This window comes from Haemaphysalis longicornis, unplaced genomic scaffold (genome assembly GCF_048455015.1).
Source record: "Haemaphysalis longicornis isolate Haplotype H1 unplaced genomic scaffold, Haemaphysalis longicornis Haplotype H1 scaffold_99, whole genome shotgun sequence".
In the NCBI taxonomy this organism is placed as follows: domain Eukaryota; kingdom Metazoa; phylum Arthropoda; class Arachnida; order Ixodida; family Ixodidae; genus Haemaphysalis; species Haemaphysalis longicornis.
Window position 1 is genome coordinate 15,258 of NW_027526471.1, and position 20,402 is coordinate 35,659.

The 20,402-nt window shown below is 47.9% G+C and overlaps 1 protein-coding gene across 1 annotated transcript in view; it reads right to left on the reverse strand.

Moving 5' to 3' along the window:
* Positions 1-4,227: 4,227 nt before the first annotated feature.
* Positions 4,228-20,402, reverse strand: part of LOC144154836 (protein O-mannosyl-transferase TMTC1-like) — a 74,832-nt gene continuing 58,657 nt past the window's right edge. The window contains exons 2-3 of the mRNA XM_077685928.1: positions 11,265-11,442; positions 4,228-4,305 (exon numbers count right to left, since the gene is read on the reverse strand). Of these exons, the coding sequence (XP_077542054.1) occupies positions 4,228-4,305; positions 11,265-11,442 (256 nt within the window). The remainder of the gene's footprint in view (positions 4,306-11,264; positions 11,443-20,402) is intronic.

Consider the following 20,402-nt stretch of genomic DNA (forward strand, 5'->3'; position numbering starts at 1 on the left):
GTACAGCTTCGCTACCTTCAAGTCTCACGCGTTAGTGTAAGCCTCGTTAATTTTTTCATTCTTTTCTCAGCGCTCTTTTCAAAATGTCCCAGAAACGGACAGCGCCCTGCATGCGATCTACAAATCAGCGAGCAATTGTTTCCGGCGCGAACACAGACTGTGATTTGTCGGCCAAGCTATCCCAGCGTGAATTCCCCGATCTTGCATCCGGCGCATGGGCATTTTTTTTTTCAACGTAGCAATAAACTTACGCGCGAAGCCTACGTCGTGGCCAGTGACCCGTTAATTGACATTCGCAAAATCACGTGATGGTGTGTTGACTTCTGCGCCGCTTTAGTTATCAGAGGTAACAGTCTTCGACTTGCAGATGTTTAGATAAAGGCATGTATTGTCGGTAGTAATCCGAGGCCTTTTTTCTTCAGGCGTGAAGTCGGGCGAATTCAGAAAAATGTCGTCTTTTTTTTACGTAAACAATAAATCAGCCAGAAATGCACGGAAAACAACTCGTGTCATCATCTTCGGGAAGGCTACACGAGTTGGTTATATTTAAGCAAATAATTCAGTTGCTGCCGCATAAGCTCACGCACACCAGTCTCGAGATTGAAGGGAATAGCTTCCATTTACCGACTGAGGGCACCCTGTTTTCAACATGGCCCCCGATGACGGCCGCGCACAGATTTGAGTTGCATATTATGCAATGTGCCACTCGAACTACGCAACGAAATTCTGAAATCAGACGTATGAGCTAGGAACGGCCTAAAGTCCTCAGACCTTATCTCTCCCAGGTTTAAAAATAAGAAGGGAAATATCTAGTCTCGCCGAACCAACTGCAAGAAAATCGGACAGTGACTAACGATTCGAAGCTGAACGTGGCGTAGTGTTGTACCCTCATTGGGCCAGGAAAGCTAAATACAACTTTGTTCTATTTTAAAGAACAAGACATCGGCAGCTCACACAGCTCCATTGCCTCCACAGAGGGCCTTTTAACCAAAAAAACTTCAAGGACTATAGAAAAACCTCATTTTGCGCCATAGTGACGTAATATGGGCTGGAGGGACGTGTTATGAAACGGCACTAAGGCAATTTTATCCGTGGGCTAACTGCGCTTTAGGATTCAAGTGATACGATCGAACGAAGCTAGAGATCATATAACCACCTCCCGGTCTCGTTTTTTACCGATGGCTTAGCTCAGCGGCCACCAATCGCGCAAACAATGCCAAAGATTGCGCCAATGGCGCAATTCTGTGACGTAGTAGAAATTTTCCAGAAAGTGGCCGGGGAGTCGCCATTGGTGAATATGTTTTCTTTAATATCTCCGTCATTTGTTCGAGGTTTGCGCAAAAGTGGTATTGTTGTTATCATGATAAAACGGACTTTTTAATGAATCAAACGCTGTTCGTCTTCATGGTCCCTTTAAGCACCACTCTTCATCTTCTATCCACGGGTCTTTAAGACTTCGTGTGTTTTTGAAGACCCCAACATGTGTTCAGGCTGGGATTTAATGGTGGTGTTACGAGTCGGGAAGCCGTTCTTCAGCGTTTATTGGCGCCGTGGAGAGAGCGACGCAAAGCCGTGCATGGTCGTTCAAGCGCAGCGTTCCGAACTCAATCACGAGCCAACGTGCCAGCACGCATCGGTGGCGCGTGTACGTGCCACTTCGTTGCCGGTGTCTCTCTCATCATCATGACTGTTCATGTTGGCGGGGTATTCGAAATCCGCAACAGGTGGTTCCCCTACAAGAAAGTACAACCTTTGCGACATTGCACGGAGCAGCAGAAGGACTGACTGAGCTTTCACGCAGAGACGTTATCAAAAAGCTCAACTTATCGTCTCGTGAGGACCACAAGTAGAAGCACAAAGAAACGCCTTAATTAAACTTGTGCCGCTCTTCCATGTCTTTCCGTGTCACAATTATGCCTACCGCACTTGTTTCACTCTCTTGGCTTCCGACGCTGGAATGATATAACGAAGATTAAGTTTGAAGAGAGAGCTTGCAGAATGTCAAGGAAAATGCTGTAGTATTTCGGGCTATATCCGTGAAGCTTCTGCTTCACAAGAAAAAGATCGAAGTACTCACCACCTTAGGCTCCCGTAAAGGGACTTGTGAGGCCATAGACCGGCGTGGGGTCGCAGCGGCCTCTTCGTCGAAGAGACGTACAATGTGCGCAGCCTCATCAGTATGCAGACAGGAAGAACGCTAATGCCTTGTTCCTTGGAGAGCAGGGCACAGGCGGCCATAAGCCCACAGGCGGCAAGCCACAAGGCCAGTTTGCTGCTGGCCACGGCACAATCGAAGTCGGTGCACCTACAGAAACACAAATTCGAACCCGTTATCGTACGCGGTGGTAGAATATGGTTAGGCCCGAACATGAAATAGTCTTCTCGGAACAGCGCAAAGGGACGACGACGAGGTGTAGACTGGGCACAGCGGGACACGTTGTGTCCCGTCAACACCTCGTCCCGTCAACATATAGACAAACGCGGACTTTCGTTACCCCATTCAGTTTGTGCCCGTTCATTGGTTAAATGAGTATTGTCAAGCGAGGGAAACCGTTATATTCGGCTTGAGGCAACAAATGTATAAGTGCGCATGTTCTCTGAGCACGCGCACTTAGTTCAGAACAGTGGAACAGCAGAGAAAATCAACTTAAGTCCAGCGTCTAGCCACAGCCTGAAGCTTCCCGTCAGGTTTTGGAAAAACCAGCGAAAAACACGAAGACACAAATCAAAGAAGGACAACCCACTAGCTTTCTTTGACTTGTGTATTCGTGTTTTAAGTGCGAATGCACTTTATAAGCGACCCCAAACCATCCACCGCCGGCGGCGGCGGCGGCGTCGGCGTCGGCGTCCGCAGTGCTCCTCTATATTTAGAGGAGAAACAGCATCCGGCGCCAGGTTTCGATCCGAGGACTTTGCGGCCGCAGCGCGACGCTCTACCGACCAAGCCACGGACGCGACGCTGATATCAGTGTTAGTGACACGCCTTATATCTTTAACGCATTCAAACTACGCCGTCAGCGGCGTGCGTTGGCGACTCAGCGGCGTTATAGCGGCTTGATAACTGCGTTGTGTACACGTGATACTACAAACCCGATGGAAGAGATGGAAGAGAAGGCGGCGAGGCGGTGGGCTGCGGGGGCCGAGCGCAAGCGCCGCAAGCGGGCCGACAACCGTGCATTCGAACTTTCACATTCTCCCCCTCGGGGAAATGCGGGGGAATTTTTTCGCTTGGTTTTTCCTAGGCGTCAGAACGCTCCAACTGGCCCAGCAAGCCACACGTCCCGTCACGCTCACAGAAGTTTGTACTTACAACAACCACTCACATCAAGCACAAACTGTACATGTGTCCGCACACTTATTTTGGATCGACCTAGACAAGTAGTTTCAGGCACACTTTTTAAACCTAATTTTGTGGCACTTTTTAATTTCAAAGTCATTTAGATGTCCGCTGGCGTATAGCTGTACAATGCCAGGTGATGCTCATCTCTGTTAAATGCAGAGCATTTCTTAGCCTCGCCTCTTCCTGCGTCGGACGGCGTCCACAGCTCCGCGTCCGCAGCAGGTGCGCCTCTCCTCCTTCCCTCCTCTCTCTCAACAGCAGCTGGCGCGCGCATGCGTCGTAGTCAGTCCGTTCGCTCCGTCGCGGTCTCGGCGTAACAGGCGCGTGATAGCAGCGCGGTGGGGCGTGGAAGGGCGCGCGCTGCTTGCGCGTGCGCGCTCTCCCCCCCCGTACTGCTCTCCCTCTACTGCGCGCGCTGCAAATGTAAAGCGGCTAGCGGTCGCTCGTGCTTCAGTCACTGCGTTGCTCCTTCCTTCCTTGGTTGACGCTCGCTCCACCCTAACGCGACTTTACTCTCCTCTCTCTACCCCAAACCAACACCAACGAAACAACGACCCAACTACCCACCCTAACACGACTTTACGCGGCGTTAACGACACCCAATGCTCTGCATTTACTCGTGTTCCCCTCGCGGGAAGGCGCGGGAATTTTTTTATCTATACGCGCACTTTTCTGCGTTCGGATTGGTTAAAATGCTGCACGCAAGTCCGCCTGTGGCCTCCGAACAGAGACGGTATTGCGTGTTCGATCGGTGCTGAATAATCGATCGTACACGGCGGGTAAGCCCCAAACGAAGACAATAGAACTGTGTAGGAGGGCGGAGAAACACTTGGACATCGACCGGCATAGATACCTCACCGCCATACAGGGTTCGGCCATAAGAACGCTCACCTTTGGTAGCACACGAACGACAGCAGAAAGAAAAGGCAGCAGAGAAGCTCAGCCCGGCCGACAATGCTCGACACCTGGACACAAGTGTGAGGGAGAAAGGGAGGAGAGAGGAGAAATGCGAATGGCACAGCCGATTTACAGGACGTGAAGTTCACGGGAAGCAACTCGTACAAATAAGTATTACGGCCACACTTTTCCGGCTGCAGGAGGTTCCCGCGAAAGGAATAAAAAAGGTTGTAAGCTTACAGCGATTATTTATTCTATAAGTTTCGGCTGCTCCTGTTGCAGCTATCATTGTCGTTTTTTCGCGTTTATGCTTTTACGCCTGACTGCCACTGTAAAATGATGTGGCGCTGCAAAGTCAACTTTAGTTGACTTCATAGAAATGTCAGCTTCCCGAGTGGGGTACGGATAGAGTCAAGCCGATCCTCTAAAAGCTTTTTGTCCCTGCTCCCGACATCGCTGAGAACGATGCTGAATAAAATATGATTTGATTTGAGTGTAGAAAAGGAGCAGAAAGGAGTATATAAAGTAGTTTAAAAGGGGTATAAATGAAGCACAAAGGGAGTCTAAATTTTTGAATGCGCCTTGGTTTGCAGCAGAGCAAAACGAAGAGTAGAGGAAGAGTCACAAATACAGAATAAAGCTTGACTGAAATGTACTAATCTGGCATAGAATACTACCGCAAAAAGCGAAATTACCGCGCATTCATAATTACCACGCAGTGTGCGCAGTCATAAATGCTTCCAGTTTGTCCACGGTGAATATAAATTCAAAAAAGTACTTTGCAACAACCTAGAATACCGTAATGACGTATTCTAGGTTATCAAACTCCTGTCTGTGGTTGTATCGCGCAGTTCAACTCCTGTCTGTGGTTGTATCGCGCAGTTCAACGCATGTGACCCACTACTCAGTTTTGTAGTTCTAGTGCGGAGCTGTAGCTAAGGATTAAAACTGGCAAAGGCATAAAATACTACCTGATTTTGTGGCAACTTGAGGAACCACCGAAATGGAGTAAATTTAGCTGGCATTAGGAAAAGGCGTGCGCTCAGCCTTCATAAACTGATGCCTGCTGAAGATTTTACTGCGCAGAACCAGACGCGGATTAAGACAAACTGTGATGCCTGCATATTTCATGCTTAAAGTAAATTTCTTTGTTCGAGGGCAGGCGAGACACACTCACAACCAATTTAACGCCACGCATTTGTCCGGTTGTCGTCACAGCTTCCGTAAAAATATGGCGAAGAATACGGCACTTTGATACGCAATTTTCTACGTAATGCGGATAAGGAGATGTTTATATCACCGCTTTTTGCTCTTTCCTTTGTGCTTAGAAGCATTCAAAAAACCGCAGTTGTAACCAGGACTAAACGGCGATACATCGCTTGCTGGCAGGTGCTGGCACTTTTGAATGATCACATTGGTCTTGCGGCGATTCCATTAAACCTGTTATTGAATGCTTCGCTCTGATTACTTCATTTGAAACCAAGGCGGCTGATAGCGGCCGTATGGCCTGTGTGACGCCACATATAAGCACACAGAGAAAAAAATTGTGGGGCCTAAAAAGATGTCGTAGCATGAACACGTAAACGTTTCCTGGGCGAGTTTCCATTTTGCTTGATGTGGGTTAGCAGGGAAATTTAGCTGGTCGTTTTGTGGTTACCTCATCTAAAAATCAGACACGAATAGTGACCTTGCAAATTTGTTTCACGAGCTGAACAAAGCTCATGCATGTTAAAAATACCCTAGCAAGTTAAGGACACGTTCTGAAATTAATTCCGATAAATTAGATAACGTACACAATGTTCATAACAATGAGGTAGGGAGAATGTGTTTGAAAACGTCACATGCTTTAGCAACATACAACGACGTTATATTTACAGCATATTTAAGGTATTTGTTTACAGCGTAATGCTTGTTTCAGTACCCCACGTACCCATATAACTTGCATCTTAAGTACAAGCTAGCATCACTATTCGCGAAATTCCTTCCCACAGTTCATTCATTGAATACCTATGCTCTACGTTTCAAGAACCAAGTACATCCAGAATTCTTCTAATTATGGCCCCCTGCAGACTGTGTGGAAGCCGAGGTTAAACTTCTCATCGGGACACTTACTGCATCATCAACACAGGCGGGGCTTGTACGCGTCCTTATCGGTAAATACAGAGGTGTCTTTCCGAGCACAGCCCTATCCTTTATGCATAGTGCGCATGTCGTCACGACTACGGTAGCAAGAAGAGCCCATTTTTAAAGCAATTATTTACACTGCTAGCGACACGAAAATCCAGCGGTCCGGTGTACTCAGAAAACTTCTCCGGCGCAACCTGCTGCCCATGCGCAAGAATAAAAAAATGGCCGCGTATCTGTTCCTTTCGTTGAAAATGTCGACAAAAGATGATAGTCGAGTCGGGCCCCTGCCAAATGAATGCCTCCATTATCTGTCCCACTCACCTCTCATGCTGTTCCTCTCCCGTGTCGTTCCTGTCAAGATTACACGCGAGAGGTTTGCTCAAGTCGATTTGAATTTACCGCATCCACTGCTCCACGTCGGGTGCCTCGATGCTAGCGCTGCCGCACGGCGTAGACGCGCGTGAATCCAGACACCCTACTACTATGTTCATCGCGGACCAAGTTGCCCTACTTCACGTGCGTTCCAAGCAGAACGTTGAACCAATCTAGTGGAACCTTTCGTTGCTGTTGCCGTTTGATTTCTTAAATTCCGCCAGGAGCGCTAGCAACAGCAGGCCACTGTTTTCTGCAGTTGATGTAGTATTTAATTCACTATCGCAAAAACCAGGCATCCACAATTTTTTAAAATAAACACTGCATATACTACTTATTTATTGACTTTCTGCTTTATATTTGCGTACCGTCTTGTTCTTGTTCAGCAATGTTGACATATATATGATCAGTGAAACCGGATTTAGACGTTCAGATTTGGCTGTGGGTATGTAAGAGTATTGCGCAGCTTCTGTTTCACATTGGCCGGTTTGCAGAATTGAGTCAGACAGACAGAGAGACAGACAGACAGACAGACAGACAGACAGACAGACAGACAGACAGACAGACATACCAAAGTTTCTGCGCGTAAGTAGCCCAAGAAAGACTATCGTCTTTAAAGGGACCCTGCAACACTTTCGCTAAACGCTTTTACTCTTTTCTTCGCGTCTGTAAGCACTGCGAAAGCTACAGTTATCGTCATCAGGGAGCGGCACAGCGTGATTTGCTCGTCGCACCAGATACGCCTTCCGTTTCTGAATTGTTTTTGCTTACAACGGGGAGAACGGGGCATAGAACGGGAAGCAAATGGGCTGGCTAGTTCATGTTTAAAAATGTAAAAAAAGTTGCTATCGAAAAGCGGTCATTGCTGCAACTGAAGGAAAACCGGTGGCCAACAACCGCTACCGCTGTAATGACGTAGTTCGAGCGGTCGAAGAACGTCAGGACCGGGAAAGAAAGAACAACTATTTGAGCGAGTTTCAAAGTTATCTGATGGGCATAGAGCAGTAATTTTTGGTTGAGCTACTTTGCGACCCCCTAATCTAAGTACTGGATGTGTTTGGTGAGTACGCTGTGCAAGCATTTAAGATTTCAAAAAAGTTGAAAGAACTGTTTCAGAGTCCCTTTAAAACAGGTTGTAGAGGAGTTGGGAATAAGGGGAGGGAGTGTGGCTGGGTTAACTCTGTCAAAGCAGTGCGCGCGCGCAGTAAGCTACTGCGCGACGCACAAATCAGGCGAGAGCGACGGTAAGGGTCAGCCGGTGGTGCGGGAGGAGCAGCGTCAACGTGGAAAAGAAAAACACCAGCCGCAGGTTACTTGGAAATGGGTAGGGCACGCGTCATGCGCGCTTCCGAGGAGCAGGCAGCTTCCGATCAGCGGCGCCGTGAGCAGTAACGGGAACGAAAGAAAATCGCAGTACCCAGAGCTTATCATGAAAAAGTTTTTAACGAACCATTTTAGTAGCGACAGGCAGTTCAACAGCAGCCGCACGTTGCAGCGTCGCTGCGGCTTAACCGTCTGTACAGAGCGCATGGGCGCATTGCATGGACCCTGCAACATTTCATTCAAGATTTTTTTGACATCCTAAATGCTTGCAGAACGTAGTCACCCACCCAATACTTAAATTAGGGGGTCGCAAAGTACCTCAGCCCAAAATTACTGCGCTATGCCCATCAAATAACTTGTAAACTCGATCAAAAGATTTTTGTCTTTTTCCCGGTCTTGACGTTCTTCGACGCCTCGAATTACGTCACTAGGGCCATGTAGTGGCAGTTGGCCAGTTTTCCTTCAGTTGCAGCAATGAACGGTTTTCAATAGCAGCTTAAAAAAAAGCCACAAAAAAACAAAGCAGAAATGGAAGGCGTATCTGGTGCGACGATCAAATCACGCAGTGCCGCTCCGTGCTGCCGATAACTATAGCTTTCACATAGGTTCCAGACGCGAACGAAAGAGTGAAAGCGCCTATCGAAAGTGTTGCAGGGTCCCTTTAAACTAATGCGTTTTGAGAAATCTGCGTGGGGCCGCGTTCCTCGAGATATTAACTTCAACGCGCGTTACGCTCTAGTGTTGTCGCAAAACGGCAGAGAAGATTGAGTTTTTATTTAATTACGTGGCCCAGAACCTACAAGGAGAGAAGCTGCGCGTGACTAGGTAAAGAAAGAGCCATAGAGAAAATTTTCCTGCAAAGGAGAGCAAACTTTCAAGCACGACGGCAAGCGTGTAAACGGATGTTCGCTCGTATGTCGAGTCCGATGAGTTGGTATCGATCCACTGTTGACAGAAGAGCGAAAAGATAAACCCGAGAACGGGAAGAAACGCACCGTGAAGCGCTGTTCGTCTTCGTGCTGTGTTGCCCTTTCCGCCCTCGTTCTGTCTGAAGTCATTTCGACTGAAGTTCCGTTTGTAAATGTACGAAAGAAGGAAAACCTGACGGCTGCTACCAAAAGCATTGGTAACTACCCTCTAAAAACTCTGGTTGATTCCTCTGTCATACGAATCAGTAAAACACGAAAGTGGCATGTTCAGCGAAATCTGCAGCTGAGCAGGATTTGGGGTCGGCGTTTGTCTTGTGTGTGTGCTTGGCGAGCGACGTCCTGGTGGCGGGTCGCTTCGGCAAGGGTGTACTGGCGTCATTTCGGTGAAGGATATGACGTCAGTGAAATATTTCATGTTTCATGTTAAAATGTTATGTTAACGCTTTCATGCTAAAGTCTAAAACCGAAAAACGAACAACCCTAAGTATAAGGTACTCTTTAGTACCAAAGGTTGCTTCACCGCAAGAAGACCCTGTGTGCAGGGATGCACCCTCTACAGGTCACTTGCTTCGTTGAACTGGAGTCACTTCCGTAACGGATGTGACATCAGCGAATTCTTGGGGCATCTGGGAATAAAGCACTTTCGTGCAAAAATCGGTTGAAAGCAGTGCGCTCAGCGACGCCTGAAAATGCGCGACCTTTTTGTAATGGAAACGACTCCTCATCGTCTTCATATTCAGTATCACATGATCCCCCCCAAGACAAGAACATCGCTGCGAGGGAGAACAAAGAGAGCAACAAAGCAGTCTTTTTGTAGTGGCTTGACTGCAAATCAAAATGTAATCAGCTGAGATTCTATGTCCTCTGAGGTTGTCAAAGCTTGTGCAGACGGGCGCGTGGTTTTAACCATCAGTGTCTGGTGCCACCGTTTGTAATGTCGTACATCTTGTATTTCTCGCAAGGAAAGGGCTAATAGGTTCGTGCATGGATTAAAACAAGGAAGTGTGTTTCAGAAGTTCAAAGTAAAAAAAATATTGCTGGTTCCTCTTCCATAGGAACCGAGAAAACACGAAAGTGAAATGTGCCTTCACAGGAGCAGCTGAATAATTATTGTGCATTTATATAAACTTGCACATCGCTATTTACATTTGGTCGGTATGGCACCGTTATACGCATCAACGTTAGACAACACTGGATTGCACGCGCCTGAGCACTGCGTAAACCCGACTGAAACCACAGGCGCTCGCAAACCATCCGGGCGAACGAAACCAAACGGGTTGTCAGCGAATCGTTGTAATGAACACACGGTCCGCTGCAGCGAAAGGAGCTGCAGACCATGCCAGCAGCGCGAGATTCGCACTTCGGCATCGATCTTACGCCGTAGTCGTTGCCTTACAGGCTTCTCCGCAGGTTACGCTGCGCGTCCCGCGTACAAGTAGGCGCTGGCATCGAGGCGCCAACTGTCGGGGCTGATTAGCGTCATGATGCATCACTTCGCTTCGGCTCTCCTAGACGGCAGCACCATCTGAAGGGAAGGATATAGGGCGCGTTTGTCGTCCTGCTTACGCGTGTGTTCATTGCGCAGTCGGGAGCACATTTCGTACCTCCTGTTGCGGCGAAAGAGTTCGTGGTTCAAATCCCGGCGTGGCTGCATAAAAATAAGTTTTTCTGGCGATGTCAATCCCGTGACGGGTATGATTTCAGTTAGATTTTGGTGGACCCCGGCATAAAACACTTTCATGTTAAAAAACCACGCTGCATAAACACATGCAGCCCGTACAGATGATTAAACAGCGAAGCTGAAACGTGCGGCCACTGTTTCGTGCGTGACACATGGCCTACTCATTTCGAGGTTCGTGCGGGCGGGTTCCCCATTGCCACATTGACGTTGCTCCGCCCATTGTTGCTTGAGCGATGCTTCACGCAGTAGCTCGCGTGAATTTCATGCATTCCAAAACGTTTTCCTTCTACTTGCCCTCATCAAAATCACAGCCACCGAAACGACCTTAAAAACGCTCCTCTATAAATTTCTCTCTTTCTGCATTCCTGGCTGTCGTACTGCTCTGGTAGCGGGGGGGATCGGGACACCAAAAAGGAAAAAATGATATCACGCACAGATCTGGCTTCACGTCACTTATACCGAAGTATCGGGTTGCGGAATGAAACAGATGGGACTTTTTAGTGAATGACTTTTGATTTAGCTCAGACCACAAATCTCCCCTGGCAATACATTAGACACTAAAGGACCACGGGCAACAAAAAGACCCACTACTTACGGCCTCCGTGTGTAGGGGGTGTGCGGCAAACAGCGTCGCAGCCAAGCCCGCAGGCAGGGACTGCATCCTGACATCCGATTGGGCCACGGTTGCGACCAGCGCTGAGCATGCGCAGTGCAGCGCCACGTTGATGACGTGGTAGCCGCGCACCTGGAGACCGCTTGCGAGAAAATTCGCCCTGCGAAAAAGAAGGCATGAACTTAATTAAGGCATACGGAGGAGAATCACAGTGGTCGTGGAGGTCACAGAAAAAAAAGGGCTTTATTAAAGACGAGAGTCTTCCTTGTTCAACTTAAATGCACAAATTTTGGCCTGTCTGTATGTCTGTTTGTCTATGTGTCTGTCTGTCTGAGACTCGATTCAGCCACGCGGCCAAAGTGGAGCAGAAACTGTGGAGTAGTCTTATATACCGACAGCCAAATCTAGCTTTCACGTTCCGCTTGGAACGGACGTGGAGCAGGGCAACATGGTTCTATAAACATTGCAGTTGGATGTCTCGGGTCGCGCGCAACTCTACCGTACCGTACTGCTGCGCTGGCATCTGGAGCAGTAGAACGCAGTAAATATAAATTGACGTGAGCGAACCTCCAGCGTATTATCTTGGGAGGAACGAGGCGAGAGAACAACAGCAGGACAGGTGAGCGGGAAAGAGATTAAGGGAGGCGTTTATATGGCAGGGGCACGAGTCGACTATCGTCTTTTGTCGACATTTGCAACGAAAGGAGCAGATACGCGGCCATTTTTTTCTGTGTTGCCCTTTGGAGTGCTTTATTGCCCTTTATTGTTTTCTTGGAATAGCGTTTCTTTGAAAGCTGTGCCGGGTGTCCTTCGACGGTTCTATCGGCGCTCAACTAAAGCGACGTCCACCCACCGGCGTTTCGCAAGAAGGAGGCCGCGTTTGGCAATACCTCGCCTTCCCTAACATAACGGAAATTAAACATAGCCTAACGAACGGAAAGCAACATTTTAAAACACTGAAAGCTATTATAAGCCACCAAAAAATTTAATTCAAACTGAAGATGTAAAAACATCCAACTTATCTTTCTGGGAGAAAGATGGTTGAAACGCGAAGATTTCTTCGATACAAACGCAAAGTCCACAGTCCAATCAGCAGGGGTCAAATATACCGGAACGCTCCTCTAACCAAATGTATGTTATGATTTTGTATCCATTAGTTTTTAATTGGGTCTTCTGAATATGCCGATTCGGTTAGCTCAGCGTTCTCGTTGATTTGTGATTCCCATTGGTTAAGCTTCTACGTGCCATGTGTGCTCGACTGCCGTGATCAACGTGCCATATGTGCGCTTTCATCATCATCATTAGCAGCAGCAGCAGCAGCATCACAATCATCATCATCAACAACAACATCTCTTAATCGTATGTCGCTAAACTGCATTAGTCTACCACAATGCAACCTGTTATGCCTGTAAAACCTCCTATTGTATACGAGGTGTGTCATTGACGGGCTTTTCATGGAAACCCATTGTGGCGGGGTGACTTTCTTGCAGCAATTTTGGCATTCCTGCAGTGCGTCTTTCCGACACCGCCACAAGGAAAAGTTAGAAAGCTGCGCTTTAAAAAAACACAGTAGGAAAGAGCCGGACTCAACCACTGGAACCACCGCCCTAGGTATCAGGAAGCCAAGGCGGAACCTCTACACCACAGCTCCAGACGCTCTGCCCTCTGCCAGCCTCGTTTTAAAAGTTCGGATGTTGTCGGACGGCACTCTAACCTTGGCTGCAACGTTGAGCTGGAACACCGTCTGACTTCCCTCTAGGCATTGTATTCTTTGAAGACTACTAAAGGCTCCGTCAACTAGGCCCCACCGCCCTATGCATCAACAATTATCAACACGTCGTCGTGCCCGCCCAAGATTATTCGAGCAGTTAGCCAGCTTGCGAGCCGCGAATTAAAAAGCATTATGTGTTCTCCTGGTGTTCCTTATCAAGGATTTCTTCGTTGCTACGTCGCGTGCGTGTAATGCTGGTTTTACGAGCCTATTAGAACACATGTTCGCAGCTTCTCTATGGGTAGTTTGGAACAGTGTGTGGTCTGGTAAGCAATGATGGTAGAGAAAAGAAAGCGGAGAAAGAGACGCAAACACGAGGTGTCAGTCTTATGAACCAGGCTATTGGATCCGCTAGGGGCGCGTGTTCGTATTGGTGCCGACACGCAGTTTTAAGTGCGATGCACTTCTTAAGCGACCCTGAACCTGCGTCCACCGGCGATGTCCTCATAGCATACCCACGTGGGGGATTGGCCAGGAATCTCCTCGTCTTCCTTGGCAACGGGGGGAGATGGGCGCGCGCTGCCTGGCCGCTGACATGGCACATACCCACGTGGGGGATTGGCCAGGAATCGGGCGTGAGAAGGGCTAACGCACCCGCTTAAAGGAGTACTGACACGAAATTTCAAAGCTGAGATCCGCTCTAGCAATCAAGTACAACGACAACACAAATAGGTGTCTGTGAATAAATGCATCTTTCTTTCTTTGTAGTTGTGTGTGTGTGTGTGATCTCTCTTTCGCGAACATTACCAAACCGCTCAAATTCAACTCGTGCATTCGCACTTTCACATTCTTCCCCTCGGGGAAATGCGGGGAATTTTTTAAAGATAAAGCCTTATGGCGCCTCGTTGCGAAAAGTGTGCCGTTGTTCATGGCTGCATTGTTGGGTAATTACTGCCCGTGTTCACAAATGTAAAAGCACAACGAGAAACTTGACCTCAAACAACGCACACCAAATGTCACGTCACATACATATCCTCTCTCAACAGATTCCAAGAAATTTCAAAATCTCCATCATACGGCACAGATACACTTCGCAAATGGTATTAACCTCCAGTGATTCCCAAGTGCCCCTACAGCAAAACACTCAAACCTCCGAATCTCCATAATCTCCTCGTCTGACAGCACACGAAATTTACAGAATACAGAACTCTATTTCCCCTTGCTCTGACCCCCCCCCCCACCTTCTGTTGACTTAGCACATTGGAAGGACATCTATCATTCAAACTCCACCGCTCGCTATTAAGAGCGACTTTGTGGTATAGAGTTGGTGTACTCCGAAGCCGATGCTTTGTCTAAAAAAAAAAAAATATTCCGGACGCGTTTTGTGGTGCTCAGTGCTGAGGAACTCTAAGCTTCAGCCCTCTCCCTACACACCCAGTACCCATGCCAGGCCTATACCTCCCTTTGATCAGTAAATGGGCAACAGTAATACCAACCGCGTGCCAATCGATGCAATTTAGCCAAAATGGCAGAAGATGAACGCGAGCCCCTCGCTACTTTACAGCGCGCCCCTCGTGGCTTTATCGCGCGCAAGAGAATGCCGCAAGTGACAGCTTTCGGAGTGACTCGCGCCGCGTCTTGTGATAGAAAGCGCTTCGACGAAAAGGCTGGTTTGGGCGTGTTAGCAGGACATGGCAAAGATTGGAAACGCTAAGACAACAAGGACGATCACCAAGATTTGTTGCTGGACTAATTGGTCGGGTACTTGAAAAGCCATGAGAATGACGCAAAAAGGACGCTCGTCCTGTTGTCTTAATTCTTTCGTGTGGCGTCCTTTTTAAGCAATTTTTATGGCTTTCCAAGCAACAAGGACAAGCGAGTGTGTGTGTACATAGCGCCTTGTGTGTGCCTACGCACTTATCCTTGTGTTAGCACTTCCAATCTTTGCGCTTGGACGTCGGGTTAGTTTGGGCGTCAGCAAAACGGGGTCTGCCACGCAAGTACCGCAAGAAGGCCGCAGCGCGGCAGAGGGAGCTCAACGCCACGATGTTGGCGATATTCCAATGGTGTCGTTGCCTCTTAACCAACTGACGCACGGAAACACCATGTAGCAGTGCGAAACTCTTTCACAAATGACGCAGACAAAGTTGGAAGGCGTTCATATTTGAGGAACGTGAACACACTCTCACAAGTCCCCGTAGGTTGCCTTCAGCACAGCGCCCCACAATGACCAATCGAAGTGGCCTAGTGAGAAAATTTGGCTATTGAGGACGCCCAACATACGGTTTGACTAAAAATAGTGCATGTGGGCTGGATCAACACAAAAGACGTGCAAGGGGCTTTGCATTGCGCGATGTCCCAGCGCAGAAGCCCTTTTTCAATCAAAATTAGATGCTCGGTCATGTCATTCGTCAGATTCGCACAATGGGCTACCTCCATTAGCAATTCTGGAACATTGTGGCGAGGACGCTTTACGAGCACTTCTTAGGGTGTAGTGTGTGCTGCTTAGTTCACGTGAGAAATATTTCTTTTAGGGGCGAAGCACCTTAAGGCCGAGGCCTGTCCGTTCGGCGTCTGGCGTCCTTGCTCAGGGCACGGCACCGTGTAAATCAAAACATCGGTTAACAAAGGGTACACAAAAGGTTAACAACAACAAAATACAAGGTTTACTAACGGTTAGAGAGAAAGAGAGAGAGAGAGATAGAGAGAGAAAGAAAGAGAGAGAGAGAGAGAGATAGATAGATAGATAGATAGATAGATAGATAGATAGATAGATAGATAGAGAGAGAGAGAGAGAGAGAGAGAGAGAGAGAGAGAGAGAGAGAGAGAGAGAGAGAGAGAGAGAGAGAGAGAGAGAGAGAGAGAGAGAGAGAGAGCTCATGGAGAACCGTGCTGCGCATGCGCGAGGGGTATTTTATTGGATTGGATTGAAATGGATTGGATCGGATTGGATTAGATTAGATTGGACTGGATTGGATTAGATTGAATTGGATTGGATTGTATTCGATTGGAAATCGTTTTAGCAGCAGTAAGCACTCTCACGGGTGATTTACGGCAAGAAAGATCGCCAGTGCTTCGCGCACACGTCATGATTCACTTCGTGGAGATGCGTGATTTTTTTATTACATACTTCGAAGGAAGGAGGGAAGGATTTAGACGAAAGGCAGGAAAATTAACCTTGCTAGAGACTAGTTTGCTATCCTGCACGAGGGAAAGGAAACTTTCCTCCATTACATACTGTGGACCATTGAAGGTCCACGCAGGGTGGGTGATTACATAGTAAACAAAGCAAGAAATACAATGCGAACACGAAAACAGTGAAGCAAGGCAACAAACACCACTGCGAACGATACGTGACATTTTTAAGGGAATTCCATTCAGCTATTGTACGAGGGAATACAGAAAATTTAAGTGTGTCAGTTCTAGCGAAATACGGTGTTAGGAAACGAACATGGAGATGTCGCGTTTGTCGGGTCATTAAAGGGGATAGATACGATGTGACGTACATGGTAATTGGATTGTTAACAAGTTGCGCGGGAAAGTTCAGGCGGAATGTTTTCCTTCGTAGCTGAAGGGATGGGATATTGTTAGCTTGCATAAAGTCAGGGGGGAAATGTAGGAAATCTACGCAATACTCAGGTAATAGTACGAAAAATGCGCCAACTCTATCGTGCTAGGCGGTATTCTCATTGAAAATCTGATCATTCGTAAAGAAGAATTTCTGGACAAAGTTACGGCCACTAGGGTAACTATATTTTGCTTAATTGCAATGTAAATCTGAAAATTCATACGCGGATGAACTAGAATGCTGTTGTAGCTAAGTGGTAGAACTCTTTCTTTGGGTAGAATGGCCTAAAACACATTGCTGGGCTAATTTTATGGCCCAAGGTGACGTTCAGAGCGTACCCTTTTAAAATAAAGTCTGAAGGAGTGTGTGATGTAGACAAAGGTCATAAAAACTGTTATTAACTGCTCCATATAACCTGTGTAATCCCATAGAGGCATCGAATTACCGGTAACGGACGGACGGACGGACGGAAACATTTTTCAGCGGGGTTGCACCCGTTAATGCTGTTGTCCCAGGATATAGTTGATATTGCACCCCGGTACGAGCAGAGGTTCGAACGCTACAAATTTTTTTGAAGTTTGTTGGGAGTTATAAATCTGCCGGAGCACCTTATAAGCAGACGTTTTTCACGCGCGCGAAGACGATCCATCACCCGTGATTGCCGAGGGCCCGGCGTGCACCGCGAATTTTTGAAAATCTGTTCTCTCTGTCATTTTGCTTCCCTCGACGGTCTCAGGAATCCGCCTCATAAGGCGCCATAGCAATAACGGGACACCGCCCCGCCGCCAGTGCTTCAAGATTGGAAGCGCAGATGTAAAAGAATGCTCTGCAAAACTTTCCCGAAGCTTCTAACTCTTGACTCGAATGTGTGCCCGGGGCGGCGGGGATAAATATTTAGGCTCATTCTTCAAGTCTTTAACAAGTTTGCCGAGTGCGAGATTTATGGACATATTAGAACTTGAAAAATAAAGCTTCATTCGAAAGTTCAGGATGAAGTCTTGGGTGCTCCACCGAGCAATATCTCGGCAATCGGTGGGGGAAAAACAAAACTGCTCCAGAAAGGTTATATCGCGGATACTCTCGCGGGGGAGTCACCGGGGATTAATAAAGGCGCATGAATAAGACAAGAACGGGGGCGTATTCGCTCGCTAAGGTAGACGGTACCTTTTTACATGTCGCGTCCTCAGCGACCTTGTTGAGAAAATGGTTAACTGTAATGGTTTCGTCAGGTTAAGCGGTTTTTCCAAATATTTTTTATATCGGGCGGCAAATGGAGTGGAAACCACCACGATGACTCAGTGTGTAAAGCGTTAGAGATGTAGGCAAGAAGTGAAAGCGCCCGCGTGTCGAGATTTCGGCGTACGTTAAAGATCATCAGGTTGTCAATATTAATCTGGGGACTTCCACTGCGGCGTGCGTCATAGCGTAGGTGTAGCATCGGAGTGTGAAACCCTGCGATAAATCAATCAATCAATCAATCAATCAATCAATCAATCAATCAATCAATCAATCAATCAATCAATCAATCAATCAATCAATCAATCGACAAAACTAAAAAATAAATAAAGAAATCAACAAATAGATAAATAAATAAAAATAAATAAGTAATTTTTTCCGGTCTCACGAAATTTTACGAAAGCGTTCTTTACAAGCGGTTTTCAGATCGGGCGGCAAATAGACAGGCCGCATGTCAGGCTTACATATGCTGCTGTCGCAGAAAAACAATGACCCGGCGTGCTATTTATTCTGTCGACGATTGCGAACAGACTTTGCACAACGAACTACATTACCGTGCGGGTGGACTGGGTGCCGGTACACGCGGGTGGCGTCGGGAACGAGGCCGGCCACGCGTGGACGAGCGACAAAGCAAGTATCCGCTTCGACCGATCATACCCTGTTCCGTCAGCGCGGCCCGGCTCAGGCTTTGCGCACGACAGGGCCGCTGCAAAGCGAGAAAGCAGGGTGACGCTCCGTGCCGCTACACCCCATGACCCACGACCACTGCCAGGAAGTCTTCCCAGGGGGGTCCCAAATCCTGGTCACAAAATAAGAGCTGGGGCTGCTCTTACAGGAGGACGTGCTCGCAATGTAGCGAGAATACGTTCCTCCACGCTCAAGACCCTTGAGAGAACTCCTCGAGAACTCCAGGGAGACGACCATTGTGACCAGCTCCTCGTGTCACGTGCCAACGAGGCCCACAATGCCGCACATGCTGTGGGAGTGCTCAAGGCACGCGGCGGAGAGAAGAGCCTAACTTCCGCCGACCATCAAGACCCTCCAGGAGTGGGCATCACCTCCTCTGGGCCAGACTCACCCAAAAGAGGAGGTTGTTATGTCCCTGGTGACTTTCGCAAGTATCACGGGGATACCAAAGAGGATGTAGACGCTTCCACCTCCTTTAGCACCTTCCCCATCCCTAACTAGACCTTGAGTCCCCCCTTCCGAATAAAGAATTATAATAATAATAATTCTGTTGACTGTCTGCGAAGCGTGGGAGGGATTTGTACATTATGCCTTCCTGCTTGCATCAAAACAATGAAGGAGGATCACACTAACGCGTAAGACTTGAAGGTAGCGAAGTTGTACGCAACCTTCACGACCATCACGACGGTTTAAGTCCACTATTGCTGTCGATTTGCTTCTTCTTCGCTGCCGCAATGACCTTTACTCCAGCATCGTTGCTATAAATTTGAGCTTCCTTCAATTTTTTGGAAGTGATAATCATTGGACATCGCCTTGGAGGGGCGTGCGCTATGACGTGTCTTTCTTGTTACGAGAAAGTGTTGCCATGATTACGGCGAACGCTGGAATCTTTCTCGTTCTGAGCAAGTGTTGGCACAATTACGGTGAGCGCTGGAGTCTATTTTTGGCCAATTGTGGGCAATCTCCCTAAGTGGGTATGCTTGGCTTGACAAACGCGCGCCGGGGACGCTGGGCGGTCGCCGCAAGGCACGCACACACGAGCGCTGGCCATTTTCTTAGTTTTTTTTTAACTGCGGAAACCCAGCTGTAACGATACGTTTTACAGTTTCGCAGTTAAGAGTCGCTAGCGGCAGTTAAGAGTGTAAGTAGATTGGATCATCAAACTGGACAGAGGAGGGAGGAATGGCGGGAGAGAGGGAGGCCTCATTGATAAAGAGAAATCAGCCTGGAAGCGGGCTCCGCTTGCTACTCCATACGAGTATGAGAGGGGCGAAAATGAGCCGAAGAAGCGAAGAAACAAAAACACGCACAAACACTAACAAACGCAGATGAGCACGCAGAAACTGACAGGTGCACGAACGCACACACAGCCCATGCGCAGCAGTAAAGTTAAGGCAAACGTCCACAGAGTTTTGTTGAGACCGGAGTTACGGAGAAATATCACCAAGGCCCTTGCAAGCCGCGTCACCACGGCAGTTGTATCGTTTCAGGGTGCATCAGAACGCAGTCCCAAAGTTGCCTTCATGGTTAGCCGTGGAGCAGCAAAAAGGGGAAACACACATAGTAGTTGTTTAATGTGCTCAAAAACACTGCTGCAAGTGTGACAGTGAGGGGACGCAACTCGGCGCTTGCTGATTATCCAATCCAGTTGCACACACTTTCATTTTCTAAGCGCTCGCTTTTATTTTAACAGCGAAGCTATTTAGCAAACCGTAATTTTTCTCTCCGCAGCTAAAAATATCTAGAGAATGCCGAGCGCGCGTACGTAAGCGCGAGCGTCGCAGCGACCTCTCAGCGTGACGGGCGCCTGTTTGTCAAGCCAGGAGTACGCGCTTAGCGAGATCGGCCAAGATTTTCCGAAAAATTCCCAGCATTCGTTGTAGTAGTAATAACACTTGCTCGGAACGTGAAAGATACG